This window comes from Frankliniella occidentalis, unplaced genomic scaffold, assembly GCF_000697945.3.
Source record: "Frankliniella occidentalis isolate FOCC.00 unplaced genomic scaffold, Focc_3.1 Scaffold18, whole genome shotgun sequence".
In the NCBI taxonomy this organism is placed as follows: Eukaryota; Metazoa; Arthropoda; class Insecta; order Thysanoptera; family Thripidae; genus Frankliniella; species Frankliniella occidentalis.
Window position 1 is genome coordinate 1,994,135 of NW_026267148.1, and position 16,975 is coordinate 2,011,109.

The window sequence follows — 16,975 nt, forward strand, 5'->3', positions numbered from 1 at the left end:
AACACAATCCGGAGTAAGTGTTCCAAACTGAACAGCCAACACGTGGAGTGCAGTATGCAGGTCAGTGCCGCGCGTGCAGGTGTTGACGCGGTGTGGAGTGATAACGCACTGAGACCGCAGCTGCACATGCCTCCTGCTCGAGGCGCCCCGGGGTGTGGCGTGGCCGTGCGACTCTCGATCAGGACGGGGGAGAAGGGGTGCGCTGCTGGACTCGCTCCGCGCTCAGCCGTAGACTGCTGTCGTCGCCATGGTGCCGGCCGGCCGGGCTCAGACACCGGTCGGGGTCCGGGGCAGGGCGAGACCGTGGAGGGGGCCGTGGAGGAGTCGTGCTGCCGCACGCCCCGCGAAGGGGGCCCCCACCGCTCCCGCCCGCCGCAGCCGCCACGCCGTCAGCCACCCAGCGCACCAGAGTTGCACTCCCCCGCTGCACGTTCTCGGCACTCCCCAAAAGGGACACAACTTAACGCCTGTGGTGGAGGCCGGCCTGTTAAACATGGCTGTGCGCGGGCTGCCTACCTCGCAGGGGCCAAGAGACGCCACTCTATTCTCCAAAAGAAAATTCACGCCCCTTTCGTAAAGAACTAGTTCTCCCTTTAAAAAAAAAATAAAACATCAGCAGTGTAACAAGCACTACATGTTGTCATAGGTGCCGAGTAAATATATTACGTGTAGATGGCTGAACGGGAAGGCGGCGAGGAAGGCGGGCTTGGCGGTAAATGAAATGTTCGGCTTAAAGCGCTTAAATAAACTTTTTTTACTTCACAACAACTTTCAATTCGCAGTCTAGGTCAGCAATGATGATCTTGATAATGTTATTTCATCCTATCTCCGATCTCCCCACCGAGTTTTCCAGCCCCCAACAAATTTACTACACAGAATACAAGAACAGTACACCTTTGGTATTTTTTAAAGTACAACTTATGTGCACTACAACGGAAGAACTTCTGTCTGGTCTGTGGGCGGAAGAAGGTGTTGAGAGTGGCTAGCTCAATTGAGCCGTCCACAAAGATCCGCATGCGTGGTGACGACCAGTGCGGGAGAGGGAGGAACAGGAACAAGAGACGGAGATAAAATACTTGTTTCCTAATGACACGCGTTGTATATGAACTAGATCGAGCACGCGGGTGATTGAAGAGGAAGAAAGGTGTGCAAACGACCAAACGTGAGACCAGTTTTAATCACATGTTATTCGAGGATATATAAAGCAATGAGTTAACAGCGTTTGTATTTAATACAATGGCGTGGTAAAGATACAACATTTGCCGTTCAGGGGTCAGTCACAGAGTTATCGTGTATACACAATAATGGATCTTTGTGGCCCCTTACTGATTCTAGTTAAGAGATGACCCACAGATAAGGGGCCCACACAACGTCGTGGCTTGGATAATCAGCGTAAGGTCTTCACTAATCTGCGGGTCAGTGTCCTCAAAGCAAATCACCTAAATTATCGACTGCCCCGCACTTGTCCAGGTAAGAGCTCTAGAAAAGGGCAATAACATAGTTACAATGCTGCACAGCTGACAGACACGTGATTTCAAAATGAAATTATCATTTCGGAAATCATTTGCATGAAACTAGGTTTCAGCGTAAACCAAGATAACCATCTTAACCCAAGCTGAAAAAGTGCATTCTTCTCTAGGAGCTTAACGAACACGTTCCGTGAAGCCTGACCTACTTTAATTGAGATTAAATATATAATCTGCCTTCACGAGCACTTTTGTTGGAGACTCTATCACCTCACCGATAACCATAACACTGTTAAGTGGAGACGACTTAGATGAACCAGCGAAAGTATGCCATACGATTTCCAACGTCTATAAGCGCCTATATATGTGATAAAATAATTCTTTATTTCATTGTCTTTCCCATAAAACAAAACTCCGCAGCGCCCGTAGAGGGCGATTACAAGATGACCTGTCCGTCATGGACCCGGAACGACCGTCAGTTAATTTTTTCGCGCGCGACGCGTGCGGCATTGGGAAGCTAAGGAGCACGATGGGTTGCCTTCCCAGACGGCGTGTCTCTAAAGGTGCACGTTGAGTTGCCTGGGAGGACGGCGCGACGCACTCAGGTGTTTTATGAGCCGTGACTCAGAGAGTAGCTGCCGTAACTTCCTTTTCAAACTCTATGACGTACTACATTTAAACGACTATGACTCGGGCCATATTGGTTAGAAAAAGTGTGTTACACTCGTTTTAAATAGAGAATTTTGCATGTGTTGCAAATTACACTTGTAAGTAAAGTGTTTACCCGTCTCGAAAGTGTTCACTTTTGCAGTTGTGCACTCAGAGTTCATACCGGATCTGTATTTTCATTTTCCCTGACTTTTCCCTGATTTCCAGACGAAAAAATCCTCCTTTTCCCTGACATTTTTTAGTTAAGAGAGAAGGCAAAATTTTGCAAAATTGAGGCGAAAACGGACTATTATTTGGCAGAAATATAAAATAATGCTATAAGATAAGTCAAGAAAGATAATATTCATTCTTACTAGGGCGTCATGGCTAAAATTGGCCTATGCGTTCACGATGGCATCCTCATCGTACAAAGTACCAAATTTCTTAAATTTTCCTTGACTTTTTATCAGATTTCCCTGACTTTTCCCTGATTTCCAGTACAATTTCATTTTCCCTGACTTTTCCCTGACCTCCCTGATTTTCCTGACCGGTATGAACCCTGGCACTTTAAATCGTGAAACACGGCACTTGGGCACTTCTTAGGGTTGAACGCATCTGTTAAAGACATCCTCTAACAGAGCAAGTACCGTGTAGGAAGTGAGAAGCGTTCCACAGCAGAGGAGTTGAACTTTCCATAGTGCACAATCGTTACCGAGTGAACACTGTAAAGCGAAAATCTACCAATTAGTTGACACAATTGTTACAGTGGAACACTTCAATAATGAAGGGTTAAACCCTTTTTCATCAGTGCTATTTGCATCGCATGCGAAGTTCGTCATTTATAACGTGTGTGATACAGTCGCGTAGATCGCCTGTGAGGGTAGAGCGAGGTAAAGGTAACCCACGTTCTAACATATGTCAAATACTATTCTAAAAGACGTAGCAGAATTTACATTTGATTGCATATGATGTCACAGTGTTAAATGACATGTGAACAGGCTTTGTATACAAACGTGAACATGGTTTGCATAAAGTTAAGTGTACGGGATATATAGGCTACTTCAGCACTGTTAGAAAAACACTCGGTGAAGGCCTACGGTCTGTGCTGTAAATTTGTTGCCTGGTCCGGCACCGTAATTTTTGGTTACGGTCCGTGTCATACAGAACAGACCGTAACTTGAAAAAATGTCGGAGAAGTCGAATACAGCTCTTAGCTCAAACAAAAAAGTACAGTTCATACTTTTACGGCCAGACCGTACCCTGAAAATACGGTAAGGACCGTTAGCAAACCGTAATTGCCTACGGTATTTTTTACAGTGAGTCATTTATATAATGGAATGGTATGCGTTTGTAAATGTGTTTTTGCTCGTGTACGCATTCATAAATGTAAAAATACCATTTCAATAGTCTAAGGCTGCGCATACTGCCATTATTATGACTGCGATGTAGACTTTAAACGATGAGTATGTATACATTTATCACAGTATCCATGGGCATGTACACAAATATAAAGCGCGCATCATTTGTATATTTCATAGTATACCGTGTACAATACACATTTCAAGTAACAAATTGTCATTTTATTTTGGCCCTTGGAAAGTCATGAGAGTTGGGACCGTACATCGAAACGTTTTAATCGTTTTTGTGGAAAAGACAGCTCTGTAATAGTTCCGTAAATAGTTCACATACACCTTGCAAGATATATGACTTAACTTTCTTTTGACGTAACATAGAAACATTTTAATTTCTTTAAAAAAATTGTGAGTGTTCCAATGATAATAATCTGCAATTGTGCTCGTGAATTGCATTGCCTGGTTTTACATATGGTAGCCCACAGACCCCATAGTACCATGAAGTTATACTGTACTGCATGCAGGCGCGTGGACGCGTTGCCCATACTAGCAAAAGACCATAAGACGCAATGGTGAGACGGTCGGCAACCCTCCCGTACGACTACATGCGGTACAATTTAACTACCAAATATTACGGGGTTTGAAGGCTACCCTGTATTTTGACGAAGAGCAGAAGCAGAAGTAAGCAGAAGTGTCCAGACCACCCACGGCGAGTGACTAATAACTCGTCCAGTATTATCAGATATTAAGTGACCATTTTTCATTAGAGCTGCAAATCGGGCTACCCCCTTGTTATCATCTAACGCAGTGTGCCAGTCGGACTTGCTATTAATCTTAACCGTTCTCACAATGAAATAATTAGGTGGACGCAAGGACTGGGTACGTAGAGGGGAGGGTAGAGGAGGTGGACTACTCTCACAGCAAGGGAAAAAAAACATCAGATATCCGTTTTCCTATAGTTCTTTCGTCCTTTTCTACCGATTACCAAGGAAAAATGACACGGCACATGCTGTGAGATTTAAGGCGATACTAGCACGAATAAGGCAATGCCAATAACAGAGTGTTGTTATTTTTAGCGCAAGAGATTTTGAACGCCGTAATTTATTTTTTCACTGGAAAAACAAAGGTGCTAAGTTTTACCTTTGAAAAAGACGCCAAAACTGCCAAAGGCACTAATTTTTAGCACCTTAAGGGCCTTTGTAGAGGCACTAAACTGGAAATTTCTTTAGCACCCCTGGAAAGGCATGACTTTAGCACCTTTGTTTTTCAAGTGTTCTTGCCATGTAAATGGAATGCTGCGCGTAAGCAAAACTAGTGTCCAGTTTATTTTCAGAAGTTCTTCAGAAATTGCAGGAGAGGCAATTTAAAGGGGTTAAAAAGGTACGTCCATCTTGTAGTCTGTAGGTACAGCTGGGGCGACACGACGCTATAAGGTCGGATCGGACCGTCCCCTGGCTGCCCAATGCCCTCCACGCCCCTCCCAGCCACCGATCTCATGATGCAATGCTCGAGTAATGAAGGCTGTGGGAAGTGACTAGACCCGACGGACGCGTTCGAAATTACGACTGGATAAAGAAAAAAAGAGAGAATTATAGGGGTGACATTTTCAAACGCAGCCCTGGTCGCCATTAGTCCGAAGCAAGGGCACAGCAGGCGCTTCGTAAGCGAGACATCTCAAGAGACGCGACAAGGAGAAACATCCTAAGGGACCGCAGGGACGAGAAACGTGACCAACGCGCACGTTGATGCACACAATCGGAAGAAAACAAGGAAGTCCGTACACTACATGAAGGTACGAAACAAATTTTGCACAAATACGTTTTCCTTCAGAGTAAGATTCTTCTTTACCCAAACAAAAATTGACTTCGATGCCACTACAATGCTAATGTTAAAGTTTGTCTCATACTTTGTTCAGTGACATGCGTCAGTGTCTTCTGTAAGTGAGAAACTCGAACGCCTAGCGAGAAAATCATCAAGAAAAGATGAATCAAAGAAACTGCAAACTGCAAACTGACTTTGTTTACATGACATATATAACCCCACACTGAAAATAGATTTACAGTTGAAAAATAGTTTACAAATGGCAATTATAAAAACAATTTAAAATTGTAAAAGTAAAGTGAATGACATTAACCCGTTTCTTGCTGCGTGAACATTTTGTGGTCAGGCTTCCATGTTAAATCATAAGCACCAAAAATTCAAGAAACGCGTTGAATCACAAAGTGGGACGTACGTCGATTTTTACAATAATTACTGTAGGCATCTTCTTTACTGTGAAGTTTCAAAAACCGCAACTTTAACCCGGTGGGTGATGGATATCTGCAAGTATGTGTTTTCTTCACTAAGGGATTGTTTGTCACAAGCATGTCCAAAAAATAAAAACAAAAAAGCATAGTAAACACGACCACCACGTGTTGGTTTACATGCAACCAAGCATCCTTACGGAAGAAATGCATGGGGCGTCTTAGTTTTCCCAAAACTGCTTGCAGACCAGGACGTCATTTTTACGCAAATTTTTAGAAAGTTCCCAAGACGTCTCAACCGGAGGGAAAAGGGCGCTCGTTTCTCAGAATGCTCTTAAAAGTCGAGCACACTTTTTCCAATGCACAATTATCAACTCAAAGAAAACATACACACAAAAATATTGTGCTAATAGCCAAACAAGAAAAATATTTCAAAACTTGAGGTTGGCCCAAAAAAATCACTTACAATGACTGCATAGTGACGACGAATTTATGGACTACAAAAGCCATTACGTTTTTACTCAGGCTCTCCAAAGAGAAGCGCCGATTGGCATTCCTAAGCAAACGTTATCTTTTAATAAAAAGAGTATACGTAAATCGCGCAAAATATTACAATTACTCAAAAACCTGCATTGTTAAACTTGAAACGAAACAGCAGACTGTTTCCATCTGATAAAAGAGTCAGTCTTTAAACGACTACCTAAAAATCACAACTTCATGCACGGGAAGAAAAGAATGACACCTTACGTCTTGATGCGGCAGCGCCTGTAGCGACCCTAAATGGCAGCCTCCCACTCCAGCGACAGCCTACAAACCGACCCCCACCACCCACCCCGCGCACCCGGAGTGCTTAGATATAGCGAGTCTCCCACTCCAGGAGGGTCAGTCCAGTGTTGTAGTGGCAGAGTGCATCATGAAGCTGCCAGCTCTATCCCAAGTGAGTATTTCCTACCAAAAACGCCACACATTTTGATCAAACAGTTGGGGTTTTCATGTCACGTACGGAAATACATAATCACAAGATGAAGAGATAACATTATCTGTGGATAAAATAGGAAATTTGTTTTGTTTTGGAAAAATGTTTCCGTAGAAAAATAGATATGGTAGTAAGTAATAGCTGGCGCGGCGTGGCGCAGTGAGCTATGAAGCCAGTGGCCCTTCGGCCTGTCCTTGGACCTAACATCGGGGATGAACTAATTAATTGCTACATTACGAAAAAACCTGTACGCTGCATCTGCTAGGCAGCACATCATCTCAGAAAAGTCTACCAGCATGACACATCCACACATAATCTAGAAAGAAAAAAAAGATTTTCTGTGGCATTCTCAAATTATTTAGTATAATAGAACAGAACGTACAAATTATGGAATGACGTTTGACAACAAATTTCACACGTTACCGCTAAATTAGATTAAGTCGGCACAATGTCAACTATAATTCCATGTTTGCCACGTTTACCCGGAGGCCAAGGATAGGAACATTGAATTGCTGCACGCCTGACAATAATCATCTCACTTCTTTATGGCTTAACTGCTCACACTAAAAACGTTGAAAGAGGGAATAAAGTAATAAGCGTTAATGAGAACAGAAAACTGATAGGGAGGTCGTTGCAGAGTGAGGAATGAGCCCAATGTAGCCCTCTTACCTTGCTATTGACATTGGAAAGAAAATCATGAATAGAGATCAGAATATGTAAGTTCCCGAAAAGTTAACGCTGCTTATGAGCTTTCATTGGGATACGAGGAATAAATGTCGTATTTCTAAATGATGCCTTTAGTCCGAATTCTTAAAGCAAAGATTGATGCATTCCACTCTGAAAACTCAACAGTGTGCATTGCACACTGTATATTCAGTGTGCATGGCATGCACACGTTAGATACAGTGTGCATGGGCATGCACACGTTATATACAGTGTGCAATGCACACTGTTGAGTTTTCAGAGCACCCTTAAATTTTCCCTCACAATGGTGCTCATAACATGTCTTATTCCTTTGTTTCGATTTTGTCAACGAGAAAGCCGCGACATTTGGCAGGCAGTAGAACCTGAAAACAGAAAATATTGGAGACAGGCCAACGAGAAACTACGTACCGGGCGCATTAGGGAGTAGACCTCAGCAGTCAGCGTTGCGAGATTACTTACTCTCTCTATCCGGAGGGCACAAAGAGCATACGCACACCACTAAATAGATGTATATTCTCTGGTGAACTTTTTATGCAAAACCGTGTTGAACCAGCAAGTCCGCTAGGAAATGAGTATGCTTTTCAAAATGCCCCTTCCTCTATTTTTGTACTTGCGCACTTGCAAATGTGCTGGTTCGTTGTAGACTTGTAAGCGAGGGGGAAACGAGTGTTAAATTTTGTATCAGCCGGATTACGGACCCGTATTACCTCCTTTGCAGTATCCCTCGGATTACGTAGCTTTTTCTCTAGGGTTACCCCGACTTACCCTAAAATCTCCCCAGGTTACCCCGGATTTTTTCAGATTTCCTCGGATCACACATGCCTAACTGAGAAAAATGTTTCATTGCAGCGATTGCAGCCATCAAAAATTGTTCGATCAGTCCGGATTAGTCGTGGCCATCAAAAGTTTAGTCGCAACAACTAAACTTTTGGTCAGAGCAACCAAAATTTCGGTTACAGCTACAGCAACTAAAATTTTGTGCCTGTGACTAACAAGCAGGACTGACCAAACAAAATTTGGTCGCGGGTATCAAAATTTGGATGGCTGCAACAAAACATTTTTCTCAGTGCGGATAACCTAACGGCTGTCAACCGGATAACCATAGTCGTTTCCCCCTCGCTTGTAGGTTTTCAACTTCTCTGTTGCACGTAGTGCGCCCAATACAAGGAAGTTGTAAGGAACGGACAAATTTAACACCTAAGTGTACAATTATTTCGATAAACTCTTGCAGGTGCACAGATACTGTATGGGCACTTGCAAGCAGAGTTTACCGGTTAAACAATTGATTTCACTGCACTTATACCCACAGGCCTTTCTTCAACTTGGTCGATATGTCGATATGCAGATATCATTTATCTTTGGCCTATATTCCCTGCCTCCTGCTTTCAAGGATGTGAACGAAAGTCACATAGCCCTGAACTCTATTGACTTCTTGGCAGTATTCAGTAGTAGGCCCTGAATCAGACTCTGTGCCAAGCTAGGGTGTGCAACAGAGATGGCACACGCCCTGCAATGTGTTGGAGCGAGGTGCGGGGGCCTCTAAAGTCAGGGACGCTCTTCGCACTGTTATTGTTGACCGAAAGTGCGCGTTGCCGCGGCCCTGGGCCGGGCGCCGCTCATTGACTGGTGCAGGCAAGGCACGCCACTCCCGTCGCTTCGCCCGCCAATATTGTAGCCGTGGGAAGCGGAGTGGTGGGCTGTGGGGCTCGCTTTGTGGCAAGCATAGCTGCCGGACTTCTTCGGCCGAGGATCAAGGGACAGGCACTGGGCTGGGAACTTGCGCAACAAAATATCACCATTCGTCATCAGAACGCCCTGTAATTTCCCTACACTTCGCTCTGCCATAATCTGTACTACCATGCATGCTCATACCCAAGAGGTGAATAAGGGTGCATTCATCTATGCGTTTAATTATTTTTACAACAACGGAATCAATGCAAATAACACCATTTTAAAAGAAGTCGTAACTGCTACATCCGTTTAATCAAATAACTGCAATTTGTTTAACATTGAAAATTGTTATCTAGTTGTTTTATGGATAATTGAAGAATACTGCTAACCAAAAATTGTGTACAAATAAGTCATGCGTGATTGCGTAAACTCTCAGTTCTCCTGCAATTAACAGGTCTAAAACTATGACGTTTACGTGTATAAATCACTACACTCTGGTGTTGATGTTAACGGGGCGCGCCGTGCAGCTGACCGGGAGCCGCTCACGAAACAAACAATAGAATTCCCTCCCCTCCACGTACGTTGGTAATCTCGGAAACACAGGACGCAGACAGCAAGGTGCGACCCAATTCACCTAGGATACCCTAAATAGCACTCAAGCGTACAGCAAAAACAATGTAAAAAAAGAATTACCAAATCACTTGTATCTCAAAAATACCCCTTTCATCCGGTTTCTGCCACCAATTGGAACTGTACCGGGGGTGTACCTGTGAATACGCAGCAGTGTTGCGGGACTGCATACTCCATATGGCCACAAGGGGCCAAGGCCATGGCCCCCTACGGGTGTGAAGAGTAGGCAAACCCGCAACACCGCTGCGCATTCACAGTTACGCCCGGTCCTCAGTGGCCTCCACTGCAAGAAGCAGTTCTCCCAGTTCGACACATCGCATTGATATCATGATACCTAGGTCCCCCATTCGTTGCAACTCCGTGTGGCCTTTGCACTTCGCTTGGTTTTGCAACAGGCAGAGGGATAGACAGGCCCCTGAAGGGCCTGGCCATAGTATAGCAGCCCCCTCTGCCACCCTCCCGACGGCAGTAAACAGTAATTCACTTGCTGCTCACACTCCGCTCAGCCACTCCGCGCGGTCATAGTTCGCGTGTTTCTAAACAAATGGTCTTGCTGAGGCACGAACAATGAAGATGCTTGCAGAGGCAGGGTCTTGTGTGCACTGTATGAAAAATGCAATTTCTATCAGATGAAAAAAGGACATTTTTCCCAATTTTGTAGTTTACATTGCGTTCGCAGATTTACGAAGTTGCGTTAACAGATTTACGTAGACATCAAATGTTTAAAAATCTTACCTGGATTCGCATAAAAAATAAATGGCTTGTTACAGCGAAATGTTAACTATGGGACCTTGATATTTTTTCTTTGGGTCCTAGTGTGTAAAACAACATTATAAGGTACAATAGAACTAAAAAATTAGGCACGGGGTGCTCAGTTTTGGCTGTTTTAGTCAAGTATTCACTCCAGGGGTACCTGGCTACAACTTTTAATTTTTCTGGATGCACCAGGTAGCCAACACGTAAGCTAAACTAGCTTATTTTTTTTACATATGGCATGTGAAAATTACAGTCAATAATTCCCTTGCCCGCGTAAAATATACGGCGCCGAAAAGAGACTACTTGTGCGCTAACGCTTTTTTTTCGTCTAGTGCGTCCTGCTTGGCGTTCTCGCGGGTCTGTGTGTACACGAGACGTGCGGCCTGCCACGACCCGCTCCCGCCCCTCGCCCTGAGCCCCATGGCAGCGGCTGGGTGCCCTCAGGCTCATGGTCCTCACCGGCGTCTTTTGGCGCAGTCAGTCCTGTCAACCCCTGGCCAGCACCAGCAGCCCAAGCAGGCTGGACTGATTACGGCGTGGGGGTGGATCCGTGGGCGGCGCAGGTAAGCAGTCAGTATATAGCGGGTTAATACGTTGCAAATCAAAAGCTTTCATTCTGCATGCCCTTTATTATATATCGTCTTAAAGCATACGTGAATTCTAGCATGTTGGCTTCATATTACCATGAACTGTTTTACAATAGAAACACGGTAGGACAAGAAAAATTTTAAAGTCTTTGAAAAGGAATTACGATTATGCGCCCTTAAGTCCCCCAAGCTGATAAATTGAAATTCCTTTGCACATTTTCGTATCTTTTTAAACGCATTAAAATTCACTACAGCCTTAAAAAGGCATTGAGTTCTATTGGTGCTTTTCTAGTGTAAAATAAGGCCTGAAGTGCACCGTAACACTGGGACACTGGTAACATGCGCACTCAGAGAACCACTTACCAGTTTAATTGGTAACTGTCTGACTTCTTGAGAAAAGGGATAAAACTTTGAGGAACTCCCACATTTAAGGGAAAACTCCTCAAATTTTGAGGTAGTCTCAAAATTGTGGGAAATAAATTTCATTCATTAAGACCTTCTCGAAATCTGAGGATTTTTCTCCAAAATATGAGAGGTTCAATGTTTTTCCATCTTCCCCTTAAAAAAATCAGACTTTGTTCTTACCGTGTACAACCGAGCATACCTTGACCAAAAGATATTATCGGCATTGATAAAAAATTTGCTTAAGAACTAAACTTATTTTTTCTCAATTTTAAATTTGGTTCTCTTGTTTAAGCGGTTTTCTTGGTGCAAAAATAACATTAGTTGCCCTGCTTTAATTAACCTGTGTAACAACGTGTGTGCATGTGGCTTACATTGGGCGCTAGAAGGCCAGGTACAAGGCTAACCCGTCTGCTTGGTGGGCATCGTCTACAACATCATCGTCGGCAACCGCAGCTCGCCACTCACCCTCTGCCACGTCCACCACCTGGTACCAGCGGCACCACAACCACCAGCAGCAGCCGCAGCCACTGCTGCCGCCCCAACAGCAGCAAGTGCAGTACCAACAAGGGTACCAGCACCCGTTGCGCCTGTATCAGCAACAGCAGCCCCTTACGCCAACTGTAGTCCACTACGAGTACCAGCACAGCGACCCCGCCGGTTACTACCAGACGTACCATTTGGAGCCGGAGCAGCCACTCGTATTTGAGGTGCCACAGGTCAGCCAGCGGCAGAGTCTAACACCGCTTTGCTTTGATAATCCCTGCTTGTAACTCAAAATAGTCAATAAAAGTAACTCGGTTTTAATGACTACCATTCTCGAAGCGACAATTTCTTTAGTGTTTTTATAGGATCTTTTCCAATTTTCCCGTAGGTGGTAAAGAAGAAACCATCTTACGCATCTCTTTATCCATGGGTGGAGAAACCCGTGTACCGCCATGTCCCCTCCTATCAGCCCCAGCCGCACGGCGGGTGAGTACTTAATAACGTTTGGCGAACTACTTGCCCGCGGTTATTTTTAGGATTTCTAATTTATGTATGTTTCCAATTTACTGAAATAGTTAAAAACTTAAATTAAAACAGATAAGTAATCAGGTAATTCGTCCCACTCATTTCTGTATTTTGCCTGTACCGCACGGATGGGTTGCCTACGCTCGTGCCGTAAGACGCCATGGTCGGAGACGATATGCAAGCCATTCTGCAAGCGTGTGTGCGGTACAGGCCAACTGATGTCGGTGGGGCGAATCAACCATCTTGCATTACATGCTGGCTTGCTTACTTTACCACCAGGTACGCAGGGTGGACGAGAATTCCAGTGCTCGACGAGGAGGGAGGAAACCAGTGGGTGGCTTGGGTGCCCGAGGAGTTCGGAGACTTCGTGATAGTCCGCAAGGACAAGGTCAAGCCAAAGAACAAGAAGAAAATTGAAGAGGAGGAGGAAGAGGAAGAGCCGGAGCCTCCCAAGCCCAAGAAGAAGAAGGTAAAGACCATCGTAGAGGAGGAGGCACCCGAAGAGGAGCCTCCAAAACCTAAAAAGAAGACAAAGACAATAGTGGAAGAGGAGGCGCCAGAGGAGGAACGCCCGAAAAAAAAGGTCAAGACAATCGTCGAGGACGAAGTGCCACCTAAGAAAACTGTAACCAAGGTGGTCACTACAGAAGAAAACGCACCACCTTCGACCTCCACAACAACCACTTCGAAATCTTCGGACACCAGCAGGGTAAGTGTGGTGGTGATCGAGTCTAACCCAGTTGTTCTAGGGCCGTAAATATACAAAAATCATTATGTATATACTAAGAGGAAGCGTATCACTTTTATCGTCAATATAGCAATTACTAATCTAGCTAAATATCTGTACCTAAAAAACTGTGCCACAGACAAACAAGTGTAAAGTCATCCCTCTGTTTAATGCTAGGTGTTCAATATAAAAAACACTGCCCATCATCCACTGGGTAAATCATACTTAGTTTCTGCGAAGGATCTAATCATGTCATTTATTTCGCTTGTTCCCAGGTGACGAAGACTGAAGTAATCGAAGAAGCTTCCACCGTTCCAGATTCCGTCTCTGTGCCGGCACCATCATCCGTAAAAGCCGAGGCCAAAAAGTGACAAGTAAATTGTCAGAGTCAGTACACAGTAAAATTTTAAGTTCATTTCTTTGCCATCGTGTGGGTTTTTGAACCACATCGTAGAATGACCGGACATATTGATATGTATCTTGTGCCATTTGGAGCTATATAATACGATAGTGCAAAACAATCATAGAAGTTCTCTAATAAAGTTTCTTCATCTAAATGAGTAATCTCGGCAATAGAGAGTAAAATGAACAGCTGTTGCTTAATATTACCAATATAAAACCCAGACATGACATGACGAATACCCGTCGGCATCAAGTGTTGCCTGCGTTCTGCTCTGCTAAACCACTGCTTTGAAACACAACTGTGTTTCTGCACCGCTCCCACGGCACTCAAAAAATATAAACTGCCAAACTGGCGGGCTCCGTTTGAATGTGTAGGCCACCCCTCGTGCGCTTGCGCTTGCTCTTCTCGATTTTTCGGTGTTTTGCAGTAAAACGTAAAAATTTTGCTGGGGGGGGGGGGCGATACGCCTACGGCCCCGCGGTGATTCCGAAAGCATGGTACATTCCAGCAGTTTAAAGCGCACAAAAGCCGGCAGAACGCCTGACGCGCGATTCGCCTTTTATCCCCATGTTTCACGGACGTCCGCGGTTGCTCGTTGTGATCGCCTTGACTTTTACTATCATCTGAAGAGGGTGCGGGTGGGATCGGCGATCTGAGCCACTGAAAAATAACACTCCCATGTACCTGCAAATTGAGCACATTACCACATAGAAGTTAGTAGTTGATATGGGCAACAGATGCCTCGCTCAACAGTGTACCTTGTACACTTTTATGTGTGTACACCTGCAAGGGCACGCTTTGTGTACTACACTAAATTAGTACAAATTATGTTCAACTTCACACAGTATGACCAGTTTTGGCGAAAAATTTGGATGCAGTCAGGACAAAGAACGTTGCTTTTTCGGGAACAGAGTTGTCTCTCTACATTATGAGTGCAGTGGTATGGTAAGGACACGCTTTAATGTTCAAAGGATTGCAAAGGTACACTCTTCATTGTGTGAAGCACGATGTAAGTTTACAGTGTAGTCGAGTCAGAGCAGTTTCGGTCTTCACACAGAACGTCAGCGCCCTGCAGTTAGGCAGCCAATCTGCCACGCACGTGCAACAAGCAGGTCGCTACCGAGGGGACATTGGAGAGGCATTACAGGGGACCATGGAGGTTCCAACAAGAAGTATAGGAGACAGAGAACGTGTCTAGTTGGGTGGGGGGGGGGGGGGGAAGACAGAAAGGAGGGACCCAGATAGCTAACGCGGTTGAGTATAGGCGCTCGAGGAAGACTGCGGTTTTAGAAAGGACTCCGCTTATCATTGGCAATAGAAGTAAGCCCGTTAAATCAGTTTCCCGAAGGAAAATGAAACGCTCTGTCACGCAGTCAAGTTGGCGAATGATGTGGTAAACAAACACTAACGCGTCGAACGCAACACTACGCTATGCCCCGCACGCTTGCGGCTTGGTTATCGTGTTTAGACATCGCGGGGACACGCCTTTGAAACACACACATGCCGACACGGGACGTGGCTAGAAACACAAAAAGGAAAAAAAGGACTCGCCTTGATCGTCGGGGACCTCCTGGTGGAGGGGCCCGGGTGGGCCAGGGGGACCCGCGGGAGGGGTCCGCGCGGGCACGATGGTGACGGGCTTGGCGTTCCCCGTCCTGGCTCCGCCATTGCACGAGAGCTGGTGCACGCGCAGTAAGGACCGCTCGTCGCGCATCCCGCACTGCGTGCATTCTTCCAGCAGGGGCTCCATCCTGCAGAAAACAATGTCCGTAGAGAGGTCAAATACACACGCCAAACATAGAGTAACACGCGCTGGTGAAAAAGAGGGTTTGTTCACCTCACCATCCCCATCCCCTGCCCGCGTCGCCGCCCACTGCCGCTACCTACTCCTTCTTTCACCTGCCCCCACGTATGAGTAATCCTCGCAGCGGAACGAGAACCACATGTGATTCACCCTGAATCACAGGCCCCTAGTCCAGTCATGGGTCTTCGTGAGAATCAGCTATGGTTATTCTGCTCAGTCAAAAATTTCAGGAGGGGATGCCTAGCGAATTTTTCTGGAAATAAAATAGGATAGTTCGTAGAGACGTCATAAAAAATGTTGTGTGGCGTACTTTGGCCTTCCTCGTGTCGGATATGGATGGCGTCATTGAACAACACTACTGATTTATGACCCCGTTGATACCCCCTGTTACACATTTCGGACGGATCCGCCCCTCCATAGGTATTCGGCCACAATGTGAATAGCGTCGGGCTGTGAATGGCGCTCCTACACTCCCTTTCAGTTCGCTGCCTTGAAGGGGGTTGGCCCGATGGCCGTGACCGGCGTAACCGCCACGGCGAGGGTGGTAAATCTGGCCCCTATTTTCGATGAGCTTGCTTCGTTTCATTGCCGGCCATTTTTAGAAACAGCCCCTTCACCTTCGAAATGAAGAAAGACCGAGTAGAAATAGAAAATGAGTTTTAGGCCGAAAGCCCATCCTAAGCGAACAGCCAATGCGAAAACTGAAGACTCAACTTGGTTAATTGTGCGCATTCGAGGTCATCTGATGCGGGATCACAACGTGCGAAGCTTCGCCCAACATAACCTGACACACGCACAACTAAAATTCCGCGATCCTTCTTCCTGAAATTGTTGCCCCCTTCCTTATACAGCCTTGGACTGGCACACTAGACAGCCTATCTCACAGCCGTTCGATTCGCTATCGTCTTTCAGTTCGACCATGTGTTGCGGTCTTTTCTTGGAGTATATTATGTAGAGTCGTGATGGTAGATAAGCATGAGCACTATCTGTCATTCATTAAGAAAACACAGAACAGAACATCGAACGCAATGCACTGTACTTGTACTTCTGATCCGGTTGACCTAGAAGGTCTCGACGTGTCTGCGTAAGAAAATTTTGGATAGAACGCGGAAATAATGGCCATACTCGCAAAATGCACTGCGCGTCATAGGCGCTCTTCACTTCGGCAATGTGCGCGGCTGGTGGCTGGTAATGACACATAGCGGCTACTCGCTTAGTTTAAACCGCTTTGGCGTTACGACCCTCATAGATTCATAGGCAGCTGCTCTGGGCGAATTAACGAATACGAGGCCCTCGTAAATATAACCACAAGCGGGTCAACGCGGGGGAATAGTTCGCAAGAGCAGTGGTGCAGCGGGCGGCGACAGCAGCTGAAAGTTCGTCGGGGTGAGTCACATCGCGTCACACGATAGGGCCATCTTCCGTGTAAGGGTATGTCGATGAAGGAAAGCGACAAATTCCTCAACTCGTTTTACTGTCACCCCTCTACATTCGCGGTTAAGGGTCCGGGTCCCTATAGTGAGCAGCAAGGGAGGAAATTCTTGCTGCAAAACCCCTGTATTGTGTTGGCTATCAAGGGTGCAGCCCCCCCCCC

The 16,975-nt window shown here is 45.6% G+C and overlaps 1 protein-coding gene across 1 annotated transcript; it reads left to right on the forward strand.

Annotated features, from left to right (window-relative positions):
* Window positions 1-6,584: 6,584 nt before the first annotated feature.
* Window positions 6,585-13,763, forward strand: LOC113207595 (uncharacterized). Its single transcript, XM_026424228.2, has 5 exons — window positions 6,585-6,646; window positions 10,780-11,010; window positions 12,311-12,408; window positions 12,727-13,156; window positions 13,450-13,763. Exons 1-5 carry the CDS (start codon window positions 6,623-6,625, stop codon window positions 13,543-13,545), a joined length of 879 nt encoding a protein of 292 aa, XP_026280013.2. The 5' UTR covers window positions 6,585-6,622; the 3' UTR covers window positions 13,546-13,763.
* The last annotated feature ends 3,212 nt before the right edge of the window (window positions 13,764-16,975 follow it).